General features: G+C 33.6%; 1 protein-coding gene across 1 annotated transcript; it reads right to left on the bottom strand.

Moving 5' to 3' along the window:
- Nucleotides 1-7613: 7613 nt before the first annotated feature.
- On the bottom strand, nucleotides 7614-23772 carry LOC118206002 (uncharacterized). Its single transcript, XM_035378278.2, has 2 exons — nucleotides 23223-23772; nucleotides 7614-9349 (listed from the first exon to the last, which is right to left on the bottom strand). Exons 1-2 carry the CDS (start codon nucleotides 23770-23772, stop codon nucleotides 9207-9209), a joined length of 693 nt encoding a protein of 230 aa, XP_035234169.2. The 3' UTR covers nucleotides 7614-9206.
- Between the last annotated feature and the right edge of the window lie 690 nt (nucleotides 23773-24462).

Below are 24462 nucleotides of genomic sequence, written 5' to 3'. Positions count from 1 at the left end.
TTTTCCAGAAAGAAAAGTGAGTGGTCTTTATACATTCCGCATGCTTTTCGAACTCTTTCCCAAACCCGCTTACTAGGCGTAGAGGATGTTATTGAGGACACATATGAAATCCAGGAATCCCTCTGGCTCTGCCTTCTTACTTTTCGTGCATTTGCTTTGGCTCTTTTAAATGCTATGAGGTTTCGCAGAGTAGGATATCTACGAAAAATTCCCCATGCTTTTTTCTGTTTTTTCAGTGCTTTATGACAGTCGCGATTCCACCATGGTTTCGTATATTTGAGCATTTTTCCTAATGTTCTAGGAACGGACAGCATAGCTGCCTGAGTAATAGTATTAGTAACAGCTTCAACAGCAACATCGATATGCGCATCTTCTACCATTTCATCTGTCAGCTCTGCAACGAAAGAGAAAAGTTCCCAGTCTGCCCTGTCCAGTATAAACCGAGGGATTCTCGACATGGGGTTTTCTCGTCTTCGTGCAAGAGACACAAAAATGGGATAATGATCGCTGTTGCACAGATCATTTCCGACACTAAAGGTGCAAAATGGCAACAAAGATGGTGAACAGATGACAAGGTCGAGAGCGTGGAATGTCCTTGAAGGCTCATGGAAGTAAGTATCCTGCCCATTATTCAGGAGACAAAGGCTATGATCTTCGATCATCTGCTCTATTTGTCTTCCTCGCGAATTTGTATCTTTACTACCCCAGAGCGGACTATGGCCGTTAAAATCTCCTATTATGATAAAAGGCTCAGGCAGCTTCTGTATGAGATTATTTAAATCTTGCTGATAAATGCGCTCATTTGGAGGCAAATACAAAGAAACAAATGAAACAACAATATCAAAATTTATTTGAGTAGCGACAACTTGGAGGAATGTCGTCAAAGAAAGAACATTTGAGGGATAATCCAGTGAGGAGAGGAGATCTACACCTCCACTGGCGCGTTCACCTGCAAGGTTATCCTTCCTGACGAAAGAAAACCTCCGAAGTTTTGCCTGTTGTTCTGGTTTTAGATTTGTTTCCTGTATTGCGAAGCATACAGGATGATACACATTAATTATAGATCTGATGTCTGGCAAATTTCGGTGAAAACGGCGACAGTTCCATGACTCGAGGGTGGCCATTATGAATGCTTTTTGTTTTTCCTGTGCTATTCTTTTGTTTTTCGTGGAAGTAGATGCCTGGGATCTTCGAGACCCTCTTCCACTTCCATAAAATCTGAATCGCCAGATTCGGAAATCATCTCATCAAGAGAGCTATTGCTGCGACTTCTATTTTTATTTGATGTTTTTTGTGTGGCAATTTTGGGCTTACTTTCATTAACTATTTCTTTTTTTTTTGTACTATATGGGTTGCATTTTCTTTTTTCTTGTTGGATGTAGACGTTTGGGTTTTATTTGGTAGGGTCTATGTGCCTATTGATGTTTGGGTGGCAACTGTACGAGATGATTTAACAGCACCCGCGTATGATTTATTTGGTCGAAGCTGTGTGCTCTGCACTAGTCTTCTCGCTTCGGCGTAAGAGATGTTCCTTGTAACTTTTATAGTCTGGATTTCTTTTTCCGATTTCCATTTTGGGCACAAGCGAGAAAATGCTGGGTGGTCACCCTTGCAATTTATACACAAAGGCGAAGCGGTACAATTATCAGAATAGTTGCCAATCTGTGAGCATCGAGCGCATGTGAGGCTGCCACGACAAGACGTCTTAGAATGGCCGAAACGCTGGCATTGGAAACATCGCATAGGGTTTGGAATATAAGGTCTTACAGGAATATTTAGATATCCTGCCTTAATATTCTTAGGCAGATCAGGCGTGTTGAAGGTAAGGATCACGTGTTTCGTGTCTATCAACTTACCTTCTTTACGCATCTTGATCCGCCTTACACCGCAGACATTTTGTTGGAAAGCGATCTCTTCTTCAGAAACATACAGAAGGTCGAATTCTGAGATTACACCACGACAATAGTTGAGTGACTTATGTGGTGTTACAGTGACATTCTCTTGCCCAAGTTTAGTTATCTGAAGTAATGAAGCAGACTGGGTGGCTGAGTTTGTATCAATAAGCAAGTCTCCGAAGCGGAGACGCTTTATATTTCTCGGCTCACCAATACAAGACTGGATGTATTTGTTTATTACGAAAGGAGACATCTTAGGCATTTCGCCAGAAGGACTAGAGATGACTAGGAAACGGGGACTATTGTTATGATTTTTTTCATTCGTATCTGTACGTAATTTTTTTGCAGTAGACTTTTCAGAAGTAGGTTGAGTGAGTGGTTTAGCAGTAGACGTTTCAGAAATAGGTGGAATGACTGGTTTTGCAGTAGATGTTTCAGAACTAGGTTGAGTGACTGGTTTAGCAGTAGACGTTTCAGAAGTAGGTTGAGTGACTAGAGTGACTTGAGTGACAGGAGTGACCTCGAAATCTTTAATTAGGTATATATGTGAAGAAGCCATAGTGAAAGAAAAAATGATTCGGGTTCGACGGCCCTGCCCACCACGGAGCCCAACAAGGGAACAGAGATTCCTGTGTTAGGGCTAGCCGGACCTATACGCAAACTGAAGCCCCACAGTCGGCTTTCCCGAAAGCAGGTACTCCCGAGAGCTTGACCCCAAGCCACTGACACAAGGACTAGTGACCAGCCGATTGACACCCGTGAGGACAACTAAGGTGCCCCCGTTTAGCTGAAGCAGAGGCCAAAGCAGTGTGTTGGGGACAGTACCTCGTCCTTCAAGTACCAGGACCCTCCTTTCCAGCGACACGGGTCTCCACGCACCGCAAACACGTGGGCAGTTTTCTCGCCACTCGAGAACTAGAGACAACGGCTGTTCCAATTTCTTCTGACGAGCCCCAAACTCCGGAGAGAGAAACCACGAGGGAGAAGGGAAGGGAAAAAGTACCAGCCAAGAGGAGAGGAGACGGAAAAGAGGATAGATCACTGGGGCTCCAGGATCGTGACACCCGTCTCACCAAGAAGATGATCCCCTGAAGGGCTTGGGTACCTCGGGATTGCCACACCCGTACTCACAAAAGTGAGCCCCCTGAGGGGATATTTATCTTGATTCAATACGAGAAAATTTCACTCGTGAACGGCATGAGTAATTTTCTCAAAGCCTTAGGGATGCAGCTAATAGAAAATGTTCAAAATGAACGACGACGAGTATCTGTTGTTCCTGATTCTGGATGAACACTGACCACCGATGAACATGTTAACAATGGACCGCCCTCCAAAAAACCTAAAATGACTTACAAGAGGTGTACAGAGTGCTCCAAGAAAAAAGATAGAAAGATTAGATTCATTTGTGAAAATTGTAGCAAAAGTATATGGAAGGAACATATGACCTCATTTTGTAAACAATGTTCAAACACTTGTAAGTAAATAATTTTTCCTCTTCTTATTGTTCCCTATTATGTCTAAAATAAAGTATTAACTTGGTTTTACATTTTAATTTCTTTTAAAAAAACCGATTAATTTTTTTCGGCAAATTTTTAATTACAATTTTTTAATTCGGGTATGACATACCCGGCGCGTGTTCTCTTGTTCGTCGGATCGGTGCGTGTGCTCGCGGGTTAATGCTCAAGACGTTATTGATTTCATCTTGTCAGATGACCAAATAAAACATTCTGTTTTGAAAGCTGCTTCAAAAATCTTTGATCCTGTTGGGTTTCTTGCTCCATATGTTATTCAAGCAAAAGTTCTGTTTCAAGATTTATGGCCGAAAGATATTGATTGGGATGAAATTATCCCACCAGAATTGCAAGACAAGTGGACCTCAGTGGTATTTTCGTGATGTTGATGAAACGCCTGAAACACTGGAACTACATTGTTTTTGTGATTCGTCTCAAAGTGCTTACAGAGCAGCAGTGTACGTGAAATTCCATAGCTTAAAATATTATGCAGCAAGTTTAGTGATAGCCAAGAGCAGAGTGGCTCCCCTGAAAATACTATCTTTACCAAGACTCGAGTTCATGTCAGCTGTGTTAGATGCAAGACTTGTAACTAACAGTCCATGTGCATTTTCCTCAACCTAAGATTCATTTATGGATAGATTTTCTTATTGTCCTTCACTGAATAAAGAACTCACTACGGCGATGGAAAACATTCGTACAAAATCGAGTGTCCGAAATTCAAGATAAAACATCCGCGAATATGTGGTATCATTGTCCTGGCTCAGATAATCCGGCTGGAGATCATCATTCGTTAAGTGGTGTTCGACCCGAAGATCTTTACCACTGCACGTTTATCAATCCCCTAAGGACCTGTAATATTTCGTAAAATTCCATAAAAATGGTAAAGTCCTGTGCACTTGTAATAAAAGTGCAAAGTCTTCAGTAGTGAAGAAGTTGATCAGGGGGTGACGCCATATATCGGCCACAGATGAAGTCTTCGTTGGATAAGCAATAATAGCAACTAATAACTTTGGCATATCTTTTACACATTATCGTAAATTTGACACAGTATTGTACAGTAAAAATGGAAAATAATATATACACAAGTCCCAGAAATTTTTCTGCTTTCGTCTGAGGCGAAAGTACCTATATCTCAATACTCATAGGGAAGTAGACTGTCACGTGATATACGAATTTAATGATGATAAAGTCAGCAGCCTTGGTACCGGGCAAAGTTCCACAGTAAGAAGAAAATGATGATAAAGATGAAACAAAATCTATATTAAATAGTTGAAAATAATAAAATATATACAAGAACTACCATCTAACATTATGATGTATAGTTCTGGGCCGTTTATGCGGCTGTTTGATTAGATAGTCGTACTCCCCTATGTTTTCAATAACTTCGTGAGTGGAGGAATCACATTTTTCGTAAATTTGAATGTAATCTTTAGTAATTCGGCATCTAATGGTAAAATCTTTAGAGAATTATGTATGACAGTGTTCCTAACGAACTGAGAGTTCGATAGGAATCTGAGAGTTTTACTCTGAAAACTGTTAAGCCTTGCTCTGTTTGAACGTGCAGTAGCTGCCCACGCCGGAGCGGCATATAGAATTATGGGTCGGACTGCCTGTAGATAGTGTTCTTTTAGCGTTGATATTTAACTTCGAACAATGTCAACGGGTATATGCTTATTAAGGCACGTTGTGCTTTTTCTCATATAATTAACATGAAATTTGAAAGTTAACTTCTGGTCGAGATAAACACCTAGATATTTTACTTGGTGGTCACGTGACACGATTTTTCCGTCCATTGGAATTTCTTCTAAGTCTTGAGAGATATTTCCTTTTTTAAAGTAAATAACTTTTGATTTTTCGGGGTTAATTTTAATTTTCCACCCTTTAAACCAGGTTGAAATGTAATTAATGGCATTCTGTAGTTTATTTCTTGCATGATATGGATTAAGTGAGTGACATAAAAGTGCCGTGTCATCGGCATAGCATGCAGTGAGAATATTTTCAATATTCGGAAGATCATTAATATATAAATCATAGAGAAGCGGGGAAATTACCGATAATCCGGCCGATAAAATCACACATGGTGTTAAAGTGAGTGAGCTTGTAGTAGATCAAGTGTGGTGGCATGTACCTCCATTAAGGCTCCTATATACCAGGCTGAATCATCAGGCTTTCGGGATCCCAAGTGGGAGTTTTAATGGCAGCTGTGTAGTTACGGTGCAACAATTTTTTGTATAAAATGGGCGAATGTGCAGCTATTAATTGTTCAAATCATTCACGGAAAGGTCATAGATTGGTAAAATTTCCTAAAAATGAAGAAAGAAGAAAAATATGGGTAAATAATTGCCGAAGAGACAGTTGGAACCTGGTCCAGGCGCTCAACTTTGCTTAGTAAGTATAATGTTATTTACGCCTTCGTTTAGAGTTTATATCTTCTCTGATGTTTATAATGTGCAAGTAAAGTCAAATTCCTGTGTACAATAACCTAAGTATCTGCTAATTTCTGTGATAATAGCTATAATTAAATTAGTCTAGGGTTAATGTACCCGTCGCCAAACATCGCCAATGTAGATGTTTTGAATGTGGAAAAGAAATTTCTCTTCTAATTTAAGGCGCAGATTTTGTTTTTCTGTGCTGATTGTGGAATTTATACTAATGTAACATGAAAATCATTAGCATATTGAAATTTATTAAAAAATAAATAATAATTTGAGAATAATAATTTGGAAATGCAAGTTAAAATCTGAATATTTGCTAAAGATATATGTAACATTATACTATAGTTACAATATCGTTGGTATGATATATAATTTTTTTCCTTATTTTATAATCACTATTGTTGAAAAGTTAGATGAGTTGTTTATGCACGGTGCCCACTACCGTTTCTTGGTTAAAAAAACTTCCAGAATTTTGACATTGACATCTGAAGTCAATAGAATAAATTGAATAGTGTGAGAAAAAATATATATAATCTGATTTCAATAATTGCAAGGATTGTGCAAGTACCATATATTTATAAACACAGTATTGTACAATTTGGCAATGGAGTAAAGATTTAGAAATGAATGCAGAACATTCAGATAAGCACAGAAAACTTGCGAAACTCTGCATGTGTATTTTTCAAAAATAATTGTAGTGTTTCTAATGCATGTGTAGTGTTTAGTACATGCATAACAATCAAATAAATCTGCCTGTAATGATTAATTTCAAAGGCCAAGCCAAAATCTTTCATGAATTCAATACTTCAAAAGAATGTGATCTCATCAAATTAAATCCTCATGACATTGATAAACAGTTATTACTGATTTTATACATGATAAATATTTTCTGAAACGTTATTTTGTGTTGTCATCCCTAAATAAGTAATTGCCTACAAATTCAGAAAGTTACTGAACTACGTTCTAGAGTTTTTAATAACTTTAATTGGATATGTCTGCGCCGATGTAATTTAAAAAATTTCGTTTAAACTGGCCAGGATGCTTTTTAAAATGCATGTTGGCACTGTGCTCCCAAATTAGGGCTATGTTTTGAATGATTAGAAAATTAAAAATTAAATATTTCAATTAGAGAAATAAACATTACTAGAATTATAACAAGAATCATAGTCTACTCTAATTATAAATGTATTTATTGGCCTAGTATCTTAAAAGTTGGGTGAAGCCAACTCATATTTTCTTATCTATTGTAAGAGCACTATAGCAAGAAATATAAAGTTTTACTTTAGTTGTTTTTAATGTTATAGCAGAAGACTGCTTAATTTAATTTTTGGATAATGTTCTAAAGAACACTTTAAATCATAGGCAAAAAATAAATATTGGATAATTAAATTCTGCTCAAGCTTACAAGATGCTGCTGCTGATATGTTAGACATGGTTTGATATATTGTTTCAGCTTTTTATAATACTGAGCCTAATTTAATTACCTGCATATTTATTTATTGCCTATACTTAGTTACAGTTCATGCTTGCTGCCTTTGGCACAACCTTACTGTGTGATTTGTTTTTTGTACTTTTATTTATTTTGTATACTTTTTTTTATTACTTTATGTATTTACAGGATCATTTTGAGGAATCTCAATTTGAGTCACTATGCAAAGATAGGAAAAAACTAAGAAAAACTGCAGTACAACACTCTTTAGCATTCCAAATCCACCACCATCTGTAACTGACAAGAGAACAAGAGAAGTAAGATGTCCTAAGCCAAATACCGAAGTGGTAAATTGTTTAATATTCTCCAAAAAATTGTTGAAAAAATCATTGTTATTACAAATATATTAATTCATCCAACAATTCTTTAAAAAAATAATCACAGTTTAACATGTTTACTATTTCTTTTTGAATTTAGGAAACTCTACCTGCTTCAAATGAAGAGTTGTTAAAAAAAAAATATAATTCCTTGAGCAACAGCTTCAAGAAAAAGATGCAAAATTGACATTATTTTTGTCCGATGAGCAAGTATGAGCCCTTGCTGTGCAGTCAAAAAGGAACTGGTCAGAAAAGTCCATTACAAAAGGACTGAAAATGCGATTTGCTTTGGGCAAACATGGATATAATTACCTCAGAAGTACTCGATACCAAGCACCATAATACAGTACCTTGAACACGAGGATTAGGGACATAAAAATAAATTTCGGCATTTTAGAAAATTTGTTTTTTTTTTTTTCCTCAAGACAAAAGTTCATTCATTGGATGCTCTTGATAGGAACTGCTGCCTTTTAGTTGACGAAATGGAAATAGCTTCATATCAAGATTTTGATACATCGTCTAAGTCAGTCATTGGAAATGTTACGTTAGGAAAACCTGCAGTTGCTAAGCATTACACTATTGTAATGCTTAGAGGCTTAAAACATCATGGAAACAGATTGTTGCCAATGAGTTGACAGGGCTTCAACATCAGGTTCTGACATGAAAGATCTAATTCATAGAACTGTAGTAGCAGCTACAGAAATAGGTTTAACTATAAGAGCTTCTGTTTCAGATATGGGAAGCAATAACAGAGCAATGTGGTCGTCATTGTATGTAGCTGTCTCGAGGACAGATAGGAAGACAAATTACAACATTGGAGGACCTGATGTTTTCATTCACAGTATTGCAGATGTATCACATCTCATTAATAACATGAGAAATGCATTTCTTTCAAGTATTATAATATTACCAGAGGAATTTCGCCAGCAGCATGCCTTGCCATCGAGGATAGTATCTTCAGTGTATGTGAAACGACTCTGGTCAAGTGAGATAGAATCAGATGCTGCCCTGAGATCTCTACATCACTTGAACAGAGTTCATCTCTTCCCAACACACTTTTCCTCGATGAATGTGGCATCTGCTGTGTAATTGTTTTCTGTAAAAACAGCCGCTGCTGATGAAAAAGCAGTTATTTTACACCAAGTTGCAAAAGAAGCATTAACTTCTGCACGACGGCTGAGACTTGTAGCAGAATGGTTTACAATTATGACTGCAAGGCATCCAAAAAAAGGCATCACTATCGAAAATCAAGATGAGAAATTTAATATTTTATTAAAATTCATTCAAGTGACTGAAACTGTTCAGTTTGGGAAAGCATGGAAGCCATTTCAAACTGGCATTATTATGAGCACATTGAGTGTTGTGAAACTCTCAAAAGAATTATTTTCCGAGGGGTTTACATTTTTCTTACCAGGCAGGTTGACACAAGATGCGCTGGAAAATGCCTCTTCACAGATTAGACGAAAGTCGGGTGCAGAGCCTACTCCTTTGCAAGCCAAGAGAGCACTGAAATTAGTGTGCCTATCACAGTTCATTTCAGATACCAATAATCCAAATTATTGTTCTGAAAGTGACCACAGCCTTTTTGATGCTTCTGAATTAGAGGTTGCTATCAGAAAGGAGGTCTTGCATCCTATCTCCAATTCTGTAGTGCCATCTACCTCTTCTGCAGTGGCAGTGAAACGTCGCTTGCCCCCAGCTGTGGAAGAAAATGATATACATTACATCGCAGGAGCTATATATAATAAGTTGTTGAAAAAAAAGCATATGTGAAAATTGTAAAACAGCTATAGATTGCTAGTATTATGTATAATAACTAGCAATTAAAAAAACTTGACTGCATGAAAATGCTGTTGCTGTGTAAAATAAAAAATAAGCTTTCTTTTATGCTTTGAAATGAATTACATGTGGTTAAGTCGTCCTTTCGCAATTTAAGAATGCGGTTAACACACATTCTTAAATTGGAAAAGGACAAGTTTTATCCAAATTATTAGTATAAAATATATAAACTATGAATTATTTTGTAACATAACTCAAATTACAAAATTCATTCTATATACGTTCACATTTATTATCTTTTATGGAATAACTGTTTTTTAATTTAGGCAAAAATTGGATTTTTAGAAGTATTACAAATACAATGCAACACAAAGGTGATCTGATTGGAGAGGAAGGACTTTTTATTACGGTTTCTAGTTCGTATTTATATTACATTTGGTGAAAAGCATCCAAAACACAGAATGCTGTACTTTCTTCTTCCATATGTGTTAGGAAATATTTCACACATTTAAAAGAATGTGTTTCTTCAGAGTCTTGCACAATTATTTCCATATACCTCAGACTTAAATGACAACATATACTTAAGTTATTTTTTTAGTATGAATTTACAGTGTTTTTATGGAAATTTTTGTTAAAATGTCATTAAGATAAATTTATTTGCACACTCTACGCTTTTACTATTTCCCCATTTGACACTATTGAAAGTTTTTATTCATATCTTATTTATTTTAGTCTGCTAACTAAACTGAAACATCTAAAGAAAAGTTCTTTTGAATATGTTTACAAAATATACGCGAAATTTTTATTTAAGTGAAAACGTCTACATACTATTCGAGAATTAATAAATTATCTGAAAATTTATATGCGCTCAATGCCGCGCGTCTATAAAATCAATCTTGAAAAAAAAAAAAAAAAAAAAAAAAACAGCAGACATTCAGCCAATGTGTGCAGGCAGCGCGTTCCCTTCCTCGCCAAGAGAGAAAAGTTGGTGATTCAGCCTGGTTTAGAGGAGCCTTAGCAAAGAATATCAAGATCCTTAGAGATTCTTTGGCCTTAGTGTTACTATGGAAACACCGTACGAAGTTTAAGGAGTACTGCCAGTGAATCTAGGAGGCACTGGTACTGCGCATGCCCGCCTCGGATGAGCGGCAGATGGTGAGGAGAGAAAGCGGTGTGCATGAAGCAGGAATTTCCCTTCTCATCGGAATGTTATAATTGATGTGTTAAATAAAGTTTATACATTTTATACTTGTGTCTTGCCTCACCATGGAACTCCTACAACATATTCCCGAATGTGTTTCATTCACAACATTCCTTGCCTTATATTTTTTGCTAAAATCCTGGAGGCACTTCTGACCAAATGTAAAAAATAATTCACTAATATAGATAGCAGTACACAAAAAAAGAAAGTCAAAATTTAAGTGATAAAATTTAATCAAAAGTGAGTAATAGACAGACTGAAATAAATATATTTATGAGCTGAATTTTATCTTTGGGTTGTCAATATGCCAATTGTAGAGTGCACATTATGATAAAAAATCACCCAGGTAAGTAACAGTACTTAAATAGTAGTTTACTAGATATTACTCATATATCAGAAAGTACAGACAGTCTGCATCTGAACTAGATTCCTCAATGTTTTCGCACACATCTAAGAAATTTTGGCTCTGGAGTAGAATCGGGTGCCCCTTCGATTAGCGACAATTTTTTTTAAATTTTGGCGATGAAACCTCACTTCTGGTTACCATGATAGTTTTAACTTTGTTTCCTGATTTTACTTAAATGAAAAGAGATTGATGTGTACATGGACAAATTTAAGGCAGTGCGCAATGCTTAGTTTGTGCAATTCTTGGATTTTTTTTAAAGCTAAAACAGATCGATGTGTACATAGAGTTTGTGCAATTCTTTGACTTCTTATTTTGGTTTTGTTTAGCGGCCATCTTTAAATTGTGCCTTTCTGGCGTCAAAAAAAGAATCGCCAAAAAACAAGGGGCACCCAATAGTAAACTTTTACCGAAATTTTATATTTTATTGAGTTTTATCATTCAGCAACAGGAGTTAAATTATTAGAAACTATCTTAGTAGGTTTTCCTTTTTTTTTTTTTTTTTTTTTTTTTTTAAGTTTATGAGTAGTTTTCTTGGCTGCTTTCTTGTCAAAGTCATCAAAACTCAAGCTGCAAGTGTGAAACCTGGTCGTTGAAGTAAATTTTGTTCAGTAGATATGTTAAATGATTAAAAAGCGGTATGCAAACCTTATCTGTGTAACAGGAGTAATGCCTTTGTGAATGAATTTCCAAAGTAAGTTTGCTTATATTTATGTTACACATGCGCAAAATCACATAAACATCTATACTCCAAACACTGTGCTAAGATTAAAATAATCAGTGCTCTGCAATCTTAACTTTGATGCCACTGGGCTAAAACTTGTTTAGAATTTATAAATTCAATTATGTCAACATTTTAATTTTAGAAAACAAATTATGTAAAATTCTTACTCAGTAAAAATGAAATAACATCACTTCATACACAAATACTTAGAGTATATTAGAGACAATAAAAAAAAATAATAAATATCTCTTCCATGTTAATTCCTTGAATCAAATTATCTTGCAGATAAAAGTACAACGGTACAAGTGCATGCATATAACTTCATTACACATCCTTCCTTTCAGGCATATACAGCCAGCTGCTATTTCTAATAAGCATTTCTATTTTGTACAATTCAGTGTCAGTTTATCAATGCAACTGTTAGGAATGACAAAGGAATTCATAGGAAATCACATAAAATTGTAATTATCTCTAAATTGTAAACGGTGATGTACATTGCTTAGAATGCATCCCCACTGAAATAATTTTCTCCTTTTCATCTGAGATGGTAATTTCCAGCTATGAATAAAATTTGGAAAATTGTGTTTAGTGTTTTAGTCTTATCAAAGACAGACATTCCCATAGTTACCGAAAATTGCGAAAAGGAGGGAGAGATTTTGTCTTGAGACATCTATTTTAAAGCACAGACTACAGTACAAATGATGCATCATGCATATTGATGATGTTAATTTTATCTGGCGGATAAAAGTATTTAATTAAATGCTAATTTAAATATTTCTGCCTATCTCTGTTATGTGCATATAAACACTTACATTTAGAGAAGTATTCATAATTCTGTATGTAAACACACTTATCTGCTGGTCATTTCATTATCATTAATTACCACATATAACTAGAAGGGCAGTAAAATTTATAATACTTGACCTTGTTATAATTTTGTGATTAGTTTCCTCTCATTCAATTTAAAAATATAAACAGATTCTAATACGAGTAGCCGATTTTATGTATTCATACTAAGGTAATTTATTTGGTAAACTTTACTCTAGCTCTCTAGTTTTACATTTTATATCTGCAAATAGTACTACTAAAAATAATAATATATATATAACTAACAATGAGTCATTTCTATTTATAGGGTTAGCTTTATCATGAGGATACCAAAGTGACTAAATTGTTTAATACTCATATGCATATATATAAATATTTTGACTGTTTGATGTAAGTATCATGTTTGTACCTCTGTTGAACTGCAGATTTATTCATCAATAATTCTGCATATATGTGTATTTGTATACTTATATGCACTATTTTGAGTATAATAGACAGGGATATTTCTCCAGAGAAACTTAGCGCACAGTAAAACATAAAATTTATATAGAATGAATGATACTTGAATATTGAGCTACGTAACACATGAAACACAGCAGAAAAAAAAAAAAAAAAAAAAAAAAAAAAAAAAAAAAATATATATATATATATATAATAAATTTTTTGAGTGTGCCTTATTCAGTAAATGACTGTGTTTTAACATAAATGATACTGACAGAAATTCGTGTGAATTCAGTTAACATTTGGATACAAACAATTATACCTTAGTTTATGCACATAAATGTGTACAGCAAGCTAAAACAGTCTTAATTTAAGCTTTTCTTAGGGATTTAATTCATCTGAGAAATATGGAAAAATGCACTACATGTGGCTAAAAGTTGCAAGCAGGTTTCTTTTAAAAAAAAATTACTGATTTGGCATTTAATCTATCTATGCTTGATGTACTAATTATATGTTGTGCGCACTAATTAAAACTAGAAAAACGCATTCCACTTTTTGGACTTTCTTTTTATACACATATTATTTAATATTTGTTTTATATCAGAATAACCTTTTCAAATGAGTGAAAACTATTCAATTTCAAAGATTCATTATACAAATTTTAGACTTTTTATAATAATTATCTTTTTAATTTAATTTTTTTTTTCTTTTTTTTAACTTTAAGGCTATAAATGGTGAAAAAAAAAACATTCCTGCTTATAATTTTGAAACAAAACTATTGAATTTTATTAATTAAAACATTCAGACTAAAATAGGAGGAATATTATTTCATTGAATCCCATGAAAAAAATTTGAAAATCAATTGGAAAAACATAGTTACTTCAATTAAAAGTCCTGTTTTGAAAATATTTGTTAAGCATAATTGCAAAGTAGGAAATCATTTGAATTAAAGTTATAAAAATGGCAAAATGTGGCCAGTTTCTTTTAATGTCATAAGTTGCATTATTAAATATATATATAGAGAGAGCCAGTGTCTCTATGAATAGAAAAAATTAAGGTTTCTCTTTCTCCATAATGTTGAACTGCACATGCAGCATGAACTGTCAATAGGATATATATTCTTCTTTAAAGAGAAGTGAGAATTTTGGAAAATTAAAGATCATGCATTTTCTACCACTTTCTAGGACAGTTTTTAAATACAAATTTAGTAAATAAGTGTTTCTTACTTTCATGCGAAAGATCCTTTCCAAGCAATTCAGTTTTGCAAATGTGTTCTTATACCCTTTACGCACATAAAATCCCCTACAGCATGGACACATTCAAAAATTGAATGAAATCCTTTGACATAGACTTGATTCCTGATATTTGTTGTGGTAATCTTCCATGTGTTTTTGTAAACATTATACATATTACATTTGAACTTGAGGTTATATAGAAACAACCCTCAATATCTGGTGACAATGAACAGAAGTATGCTACTTAAAACAATGCACAAAAAATACTACTTAAAACAATGCACATTTAATACAGTGCACTTACAAATTACAGCATTTATATAGTGATGAAATACAGTCAAAAGTCGTTAATTCAGACACCCATAATACGGACCTCAAAGCTAAAAACTTTCTGTGCACTCGCCGCGACAACACATGCGCATAGGCGTTTACGACTGCGCATATGCGTGTGCGCAAACGCAGAATACGTTTTAGCGTGCGCGTTTAATGTATAACGGACGGTATAAGCTAAAATTATCTATTTTAGTTAATGTTGATGATTGCGTTGTTCCGTAATCTTCGAAGTGGATCCGGCTTATTATTTTTTGCAGACTGTAAGAGCAATTTTATAAAAGAAAACTTGAACTTTCGATTATGTCAAATAGAATTTCCGATGCTGGAGCTCCCAAAGGATCTACAAAATGAAAGTATGTTTCGATGTCCATCAAACAAAAAGTGGAATTGCTGCAAAAAATGGATAAAGACATGAAGAAGGTGACAGAGAGGTTAGTGAAAACGAAAAAATTTCGATTGACAAGTTAATCGGTGCTCTCGCCACAGCAATTACGGGACTTGAACAGCGGAACTTTTTAACTGAACAAGAAATTATGTCTGTTTATAGAATTAAAGAGAAAGTATTATCACATAAACCGAAGCAACTTAAACAACTTACATTGAAAGAAATGTTTAATAAAGTAAACAAATAAATATTGAGCTTTTTTTTTGTAAATTTTGATACCCTTTAGATCATAATTGTTCTTTATTTCATAAATTACGGTTTCATATTTTTAATTTAAGAATTTCTGCATGTCATCTTACGAGATTTAAACTGATGATCTATAATCCGGAAAAATCGATAATCTGGAATCGCCGAAGTTCTGACGAGTCCGGATTAACGACTTTTGACTGTACTTAACTGTGTTTCAGAATTTGAAGGTGGTACCATGAAATTTTATACATTATCTAGGAGTCAGTTGTTAAAAGTAAATGCTTAATTTTAGAACTGTGACTACTATGCACAAATGTACTTGAACATTTGCATGAAGCCCCGATAAAGAAGAAAAACCTTATTTCTTTAAAAGAGTTTGGTATTTCTTTAAATTAAAGTAACTTCACACTCGCTGCATTGTGGCACTAAGAGCACAGTTCAAAATTAATGTTTTACACCTAGGATGTTGTGCACATAAATTTTGTATAACCTGATTTCTAAGCATTCTCAGCACACAAAAAAGGTACTTTACAGTGATTGATAATGAAGTGAGACATAAAAGTACTATTCTGTTTTGTTTGTGTACATGCATACATATGTATGTGTGTGTGTACACAAACTGCACATTCCAGTTCGGCAATACAGAAAAATTAATTGCGTAAATGCAGGTAGACATAACATCTACCTGCAATTACACAATTATTATTATTATTATTATTATTATTATTATTTTTGGTATTTAGCTATACTCTCTATATAAGGTACAATATGTGTGCAATGCTGTTATATATTAAAGTCATCCATTTGAAGATTTTTCCCAGGCTTTCAAACAATGGTATACAGAATTTAAAAGCAATAAGGGAAATAGTATGCACATGAAGGAAATGCTTGAGGCAGTAAAGAATTCTGGAGAGACGGTAGATTGTATTCAATGCAGGTGTGCACATGAATGTTATTCTAGCCCACTGAAGGGCATAATTGGCTGACCTGGTCATGAATTATGGCTTGGTAATATACACTATCTAGCAATAAGTATATGGACACTTTTGATATAAAAGAAAAACAATATTTATTAATATTCAATAGTTGGTTAAGCTTCTAGAAGCGACAATTAAAGCCTCCATCCACAAGGGCATGCTTTTCACAAGTCCTTGTATGACGGCTGATGAAATTTCCTTTCACTTGCCTTGGAGATAACATGTCAGTTCCTCCACTGATATTGGACGGTTGTTGCACCCCTTCACTCGGTTATCCAACTTGTCCTAGAACAGCTGACGATGTCATTCTGAAAGTAACATAGTCCAACAAAAAAAACCACCACAACATACGAAGCTCACTATCATCTATGATAGTGTATTAGGCATCGGAGCCAAGTTTACTTTTAATTTAGATCAAGGTTCAATCCGTACTAGGAGAAACAGCCCTAGGTCATAATTGCAACGGTGGCAAAGTTTACTGTGGGCACAATGCATTACCGTAGCAGACGTTTTCCACGCAGATGCCAGACCCAGACCCTACCATTCAAACGACAGATGGTGATCTTAGATTTTACCCTCCAGAGAACACGATACTACTGATCAATAGTTTACTGATGGCATGCTTTGCACCATATTGAAAGAGTAGGGCAGTTGGACTTTATGATCAAGGTCTTATAGACAGCAGCACAACCATGAAGAAAAAGTAGATGTGATTTTTTACAGATGGTATTCATTGCAGCAACACTCCTGGTTGCTTGTTGAAACTCCTGGAGTATGTGGGCCACTGGTTGAGTGCGGTTCTTACAAATTTCACTGGACAGCACCTGGCCATCCCCATCTCCCAGTTTGGCTGGTCCGCTGACTTGAAGCACATTCTGAAAATCACTCCACACCTTCCATTTTTGAATCACATAGGCTACTGTTGAATTTTGGTAGTACATCTCACTATATATGCATCTTAAAGATCAGCTATTTTTCTGATACCTGACGATTACACCTTTCTCGAAAACAAAGAACTCTACATTTCTTAGCATCTTGCATGCCACTAATGTGAATAATGTTTCCTACATGATGTTTAATGGAGGCATGACATATATCAGGACCACACATATTGTTATTTGCACTTTTGTCAAAATATTTATTGGTAGATAATATATTAGCTTAGAATTTAATATATTTTGCTTTCTTACTTCCTTTAATAATACTAGTATCATGTTAATGAATATAGAGACTAAATTAAGTAATTAGACAAATTAAGCTAATATATGCTGCTGAAATACAGCTCTTCCTTGCAGAACCAAAAGCTTGTGCTACACAAAGGGCTAGGGTTCGAGACAAGGAGGAGATAATTTGGGAAAGAACTGCACTTCTGACTCAAAAATGAATTCGTGGCTTAAAATTTTCTCTTTCTGTAGTCACTGCAAAACCTGATTTTGAAGTGAACATCAAAGGCTAAAGTACATTACATTTGCTTAAGTGAAAATACAGATGAGAGAGTTGCTTTTAAAAGTAAATATGGCTCCTGATAAATGAAACACACAGAGTACTGCTTTGAAATGCCAAGTCATGCAGTTTGGAAAGGAAAATGGAAATCAAACAACAGAAGGTTGGTTGCTTTATATTGGTGAAAGCTCCATATATGAGCTGAAAAAAATTAAACCACAATAATTACTATGCCAAAGAATAAGTGTACGTTATTTACAAGGGGTAACAAAAACTCCCTATCCTAGAAGACAGTGTTATGAACTGGCTTTATAATGCATTACTTATGATTATTTGCACTAAAGTGACCAAAGAAGAATGTAAAATGAAAGTAAAAGCTTAAAAAGCAACTTTCAGGTTATTACATTGAAAAATTTATTCTACCGGAGAAGACAAAATGTTCAAAAACTTCTGAAAGAGTTTGACAACAGACTGATAATCTTCGAGAACTATGTTGTTGACCTATGAAGGCAAAATTATTATTTACTGTCACATATTGGAATTATGGATGAAACTACAGTTATGTGTCATGTGATAGGAAATACAACAAATGATGTGAAAGGAACAAAAATGGTTCACATAAAAACAACACAAAAAATCTCACCTTGCTCTAGAGCTTTCCTGCTGAATGGATTGTATAAAATTAAAACCCACAGTTATTCTTAAAAAGAAAGGCAATGCCAAAATATTATGTCCCAGTTGCTATTTTCATTTATGTTCACGAAAAAGAATGGATAAATGGAAATGGTGTGAAACTGTGGATAAGAAATGTTTTACAAAAGCATCCTGTTTCCTAAAAGAATTTAGAAAGTCTTTTCATTTGGGACATGTTCGGGTTCCAACTAACAGAAAACAAGAGGATATTGTTGAAAGAATAATACAGATACACGTATTCCAGGGAGATAGATACATATTATTAGTTCAGCTTTTAGATGTGATCATCAATAAACTATTCAAATAAAATTTAAAATTACAGTAGGATGCTAGAAGATCAAACAACTAAAACTTCCTTTATATCAAGGAAGTCAAATGTGTCATGTTAGTCTAGCTGACTATTGACAGCTGAATAGCAAAAGCTTGGAATGAAATTAAGCCAGATATAGATATAATTTAAAAGTCATTAAAAAAGTGTAGTGTCTAACAATCTACATGAAAAGAGGATGATTATTTATTTAAGGAACAGAGAAACCATGATGGTGAAGAAGAAACAAAATTCCATGATGTGGCTGAAGACATATTGGAACACAAATATCACAAAATGTTCATGCTATCAGATAATGGAAATTTTTAACTTCATAAGGTATGTCATTTCCATTAAACAAACAGTATTCAGGTGGAATGAAGAAATTTAATTTCTATATGTTACTTTTTTTTTATCTTTGAATCTAATACTTTTATATCCAGCACATAACACACATTCATAAATTTTGACCCCACTTTTAGTATTAAAAGTGTGCCTTATACGCCAGAATATATGGTACATCCATACATACATGCATACAGAAGAGTACTGAAATAACACGCTATAGCACTTAAGATGCCACAAAACATATCTCATACCCTGGTACCTTTTACAAAAGTGTTGTGAAAATTGTATTACAATGTGACTGAAATTTTCATTTAGTGAATACGCTTAATCATTCAAAAAAATAAAATGAAATTTTTCCAATTAGAGGAATGCGATATCCATAAAGGTTATTCGATTCTGATTAAATAATCTGGGTACTTACGTATTAACGCAACCAGGCCAAAATTCGCATAAATTGCCAAATTTGTCGACCCTACTTACGGCAACCCTACGTGTTATACGTAGTTTTGTAAAAAGAGCATGTGGAGATTCACAAAATTTTCCTGCATTTTCGTGCAAATTTTTGTAATTTATGAGAAAATAGCAGTGTACATGGATAAAGTCAAGAGTGTGCGCAACGCCATTTTTGTGCAATTCTGGGATTTTTTTTAAGTAAAAATAAGTCGACGTGTACATGGTTATGGCGAATACGATTTTCAATCAGTGCTAAAAGCAATAGCCAAAAGATTTCCGCCGAAAGAAAACCGGAAGGGTTTAATTGCTATTTTATATTTTAAAACAAAATAATATAAAAAACTGTATTAAAAATTATCTGTAATTAATAAATGTACATTTTCTTTCTATTCATACTTTTTTACTCAAACTTACAAATAGCTCAACCTGGTTGCGATAATATGTAAGTACCACAATCTGAATGTAAGGTTTAAAGCAGCATATAGCGTGGGAATATGCAGCTTTAAACCTTTCATTACTACTTGCATACTGAAGATATGCAAATATTGTTGTAAGTCAGCAGTACTTCAGAAAGACTTATCTTGCAAACTTAAGGCTTTTCTCTTATTAAAAAAAAAAAATTGATTTACTAAGAATTTAGAAGAAATGACAAGTTACACCCCACTTATACAGTACAAAGTCTGTAATCTGGATGTCCATTATCCGGAATGATCTATAATCCGGACCTCAAAGCCACAAACTTAGGCATGTGCATAATCAGTTTACGCATGGCTGTTTAATGTGTGCATGCACGTAAAGCGTTTACCAATGCGCGCTTTTGATAGTGAAGAAAGTGGTGCTACTTTGGTAGATGTTTGCACGGATTTTGGGTGATTTACGTTGGCGCGATTTTTACAATCGTCAGCCATCTTGAAAAACGCTGTTTTTATGCATAGTAAAGTATTCGAAACTTTAAAAAAATAAATATCGTTAAAAGTAATGGATTAGTCTTTTGTTGAAAATGTCGTTTTTTAAGATGGCAGGCAAGTGTAAATAAATACATTTACTACGAGTATAAAATACTAAAGTAAGGCTACTATTACTTTCATATAGCAAAAAAGAGAATAAAAACACCGCTATAAAATCATTGAGCCAACATTTAATTAGATTAAAATATTACCGAAATTCAATATCGAATTAAAAACCATCCTACCAACATTTAAAAGAATTGGAATATTATTAAATTCAAATACTTTAAAATACGTTATATAAAATATAATTAACATTAAAACATATGTGACAATAATTATCTCAGCAATTTTTGAAAATAGTGTATTAATTTTTTTAACAACAATTGAAGTATACAATTATAAAATAAAAGAAAAATATGTACTTACATTTTTTTGAGTAATTTAACCGCTTGTTTATTGATAAGTACCACAAAAAAATCGAAATCATAATTGAATCGGCTCTTTTAACCATCTTCATCTGTTATCCACAAATCTCGCACTTCATTGAAGAAGCAATTAGCGAGGTTTCCTCCAAAAATTCAAATTAATTTCCTCTAACGCTATTAACAATTTATAAATAAATCTTTGATTAGGAAAGGCAGGTTGGCCAAAATAAGGTCTCAAAGGGCAATTTTTTTATTCCAATACCAATAATTCCTGGTAATTACCAATAACAACATCTTCGAAACAGAGATATCCATTGCATTTGAAATCTGACGAATTCGAAGAGATGAATAATAAAATTTTAAAATGGCGCAGTAATGCACAAATATTCAGTAACCAATCAGGGAGCTGATTACATCATGCATAGAATTAAAATTATTTAAATAATCATTCATAATAAAATCATTTTTAAGACAAATGCAAAATTAAATTGTATTTTAATATTTAACAGCCATAAATAATGTATAAAACATTAGATTAAATTTATAGATATTAATAAAACCAATTACTTATTAAGTAAGGTGACGTCATTGATTACATCATCAAAAACATAAAATTATATAAAATATTTTAAACAAGAAAATTTTTATTTCAAATAAAAATGTACAATTAAACTGATTTTTAATATTTAGAAGCCATAAATAATATTTAAAACACGGAACTTATGCATAATAAAATGCATTATTTTTTTAATAAAATGACAACAAAGTATTGGTTACCATAAATAACTTATCCAGCAATGGGGTTTACCATAAGTTGTATTACTCGCCAAAATCCGTGCAACCGTCTACCAAAGTAGCACCAAGAAAGTGACAGAGACGAAACGAAAACATTTCGATTGACAAGTTAGTCAGTATTCTCGACACAGGAATTACAGGACTTGAAGAGTGGAACTTTGTAATTGAACAAGAAATTATGCCTGTTTATACAATTAAAGAGAAAGTATTAGCACAAAAAACGAAGCAACTTAAACAACTTACATTGAAAGAAAGGTTTAATAAAGTAAACAAATAAATATTAAGCTTTTTTTTTTTGTAAATTAGATATCCTTTAGATCATAATTGCTATTTATTTCTAAATTATGGTTTCATATTTTTAATTGTATAATTTTTGCATGCCATCTTACCAGATTTAAATTGATGATCTATAATTCGGAAAAACCCCTAATACGGAATCGCTGAGGTCCCGACGAGTCCGGATCACAGACTTTGTACTGTATAATGAAATTTCTTTTCTGCATGAACAAACCTTTACTATACAGATACATGTTCTTATTAATGTAACTTTTCCACAAAAGCAAATAAGCTTCTATATTCATAGATATATGCCTTTCCATTCTTCAACATTAAGATATTTGTTACATATGTGACTCATGAAGTTTCTCTCCTGTTTGCACAAGGATTTGCTTCTTTAAATAACTCTTCTATCTAAATGATCCGTCTCTTGTATGAATATGCATATGCCTGTTTAAAGCACTCTTTTTTCTAAATAACTTATTACATACATCACACATATGAGTGTTCTTTCGTGCATGAATACGCATATGATAATTTAACCCACCCTTTTGAACAAATGAACTATTACATACTTCGCACACATAAGGTTTCTCTCCTGTGTGAATACGCAGATGGGTTTTTAACTGACTTTTGTCTGCAAATGACTTATAACATATCTCACATACATGGAGTTTCTCTCCTGTATGAATGCTTAAATGCCTATTTAAAGTAGTCTTTTCTCCAAACGAATTATCACATACATCACACACATGAAGTTTCTGTCCTGTATGAACAATCATATGGCGTTTTAAGTTATGCTTAAATTTAAATGATTTACCACATATCTCACACATATGTGGTTTCTCTCCTGTGTGAATAAGTATTCGTGTGTGAGTAAGTATATGCTTCTTTAAAGCAGTCTTTTCTCTAAATGACTTATTACATACATCACACACATGTGGTTTCTCTTCTGTGTGAATAAGAAGATGCCTGTTTAGGTCACCCTTGTGTCTAAATGACTTATTACATACTTCACACACATAAGGTTTCTCTCCACTGTGAATAAGAAGATGGCTGTTTAAATGACACTTGTATCTAAATGATTTGTTACATACCTCACACTCATGAAGTTTCTCTCCACTATAAATAAGCATATGGTAATTTAACCCACTCTTTTTAGCAAATGACTTATTGCATACCTTGCACACATGAGGTCTTTCTCCTGTGTGAACAAGCAGATGTGCATTTAAACCACACTTTTCTTGAAATGAGTTATTATATACCTCATACACATAAGGTTTCTCTCCTGTGTGAATAAGCATATGGTATTTTAAACTTAACTTACGTTTAAATGATTTGTTACATATTTCACACACGTGAGGTTTTTCTCCAGTATGAATAAGCGTATGTCGATTTAAATCACACTTTTTAGAAAATGAGGAGTTACAAACTTCACATATATGAGGTTTGTCTCTTGTGTGAACAAGTTGATGCCTTTTTAAAATAGACTTTTCTCTAAATGTCTTATTACATAGCTCACATGCATGAGTCTCTCCTGTGTGAATAAGCATATGCCTTTTTAAATCTGACTTTTTTCTAAATGATTTGTTACATACCTCACACACATGAAGTTTCTCTGGGGTATGAATAAGCATATGATGATTTAAAATACTCTTTTGAGAAAATGGCACATTACATATCTCACACACATAAGGTTTCTCTTCATTGTGAATACATACATGCTTGTTTAAATTACTTTTTTGAGCAAATGACTTGTTACATACCTCACACACATGAGGTTTCTCTTCTGTGTGAATAACCATATGCTGGTTTAACTTAGTCTTTAATGTAAACATTTTCTTACATATCTCACATACATGAGGTTTCTGCTGCATGTAAATAAGCATACACTCATTTAATTCAGTTTTTTGTCTATTTGAGTTTTTACCTACGACGAGCAGGTGAGAATTTTCTGTTAGGTCGGTAGGGAGAAAAAAATTATTTTTCTACATGGCATTTAACATATATCCAAGAAATGAAATTTGTTCCTTATACAGAGAAGTATGAGCTGACTACTTTGCTATCATACAAGTAGCTACACACCTTATAATGTTCTTTTATGTTTTGCACACATTTGTTTTAAGCAAAGTAGTTATTGGGTGCTACACAATAACTTTAGTAATCTTGCCTAAGTACACAGAATTAAGAAAAAGCGAAACATACTGTAGAAGACAAATACTTGGTGTACGATAAACGCATGACAAGGTTTTCAGGAATACATTATGAGAAATAAATGTAATATTTTGCATAAATATTATTTCTCACCTTATGACTGATAAAACCTTAATTATTATTTTATGCAATCATGTTATATATGCTACTTTTACCGACTGTGTTAAGTTTTATTTTTCTTGATTTGTAAGTTACCGTTTATCTGATTCGAAGTAATTGCTAACTCTGCATTTCACTGTACACAATGAGCAACATATTTTGCTGTAGAGGAAAGAAAAAAATTTATATTAGTTTGTACAAAAATTTGTTCATTCACTGCTTCAAAAAACAAAGAGATTAAAACTAGCCAGGAA

This window comes from Stegodyphus dumicola, chromosome 11 (assembly GCF_044657685.1).
Source record: "Stegodyphus dumicola isolate Sdum_Otavi_A_Nest chromosome 11, ASM4465768v1".
Taxonomy (NCBI): domain Eukaryota; kingdom Metazoa; phylum Arthropoda; class Arachnida; order Araneae; family Eresidae; genus Stegodyphus; species Stegodyphus dumicola.
The sequence above is the reverse complement of the archived record's forward strand: the minus strand, read 5'-3'. Positions and strand labels throughout refer to the sequence as shown.

Bases quoted from the DNA above. Each gene is read 5' to 3' on its own strand.
- LOC118206002 (XM_035378278.2), bottom strand. From the start codon at position 23,772: ATGCAGCAGAAACCTCATGTATGTGAGATATGTAAGAAAATGTTTACA. The intron at 9,350-23,222 runs GTAAGTTAAGTT...TTTCTTCCACAG, and splicing joins ATGTAACAAATCATTTAAAC to CTGGGGGCAAGCGACGTTTC.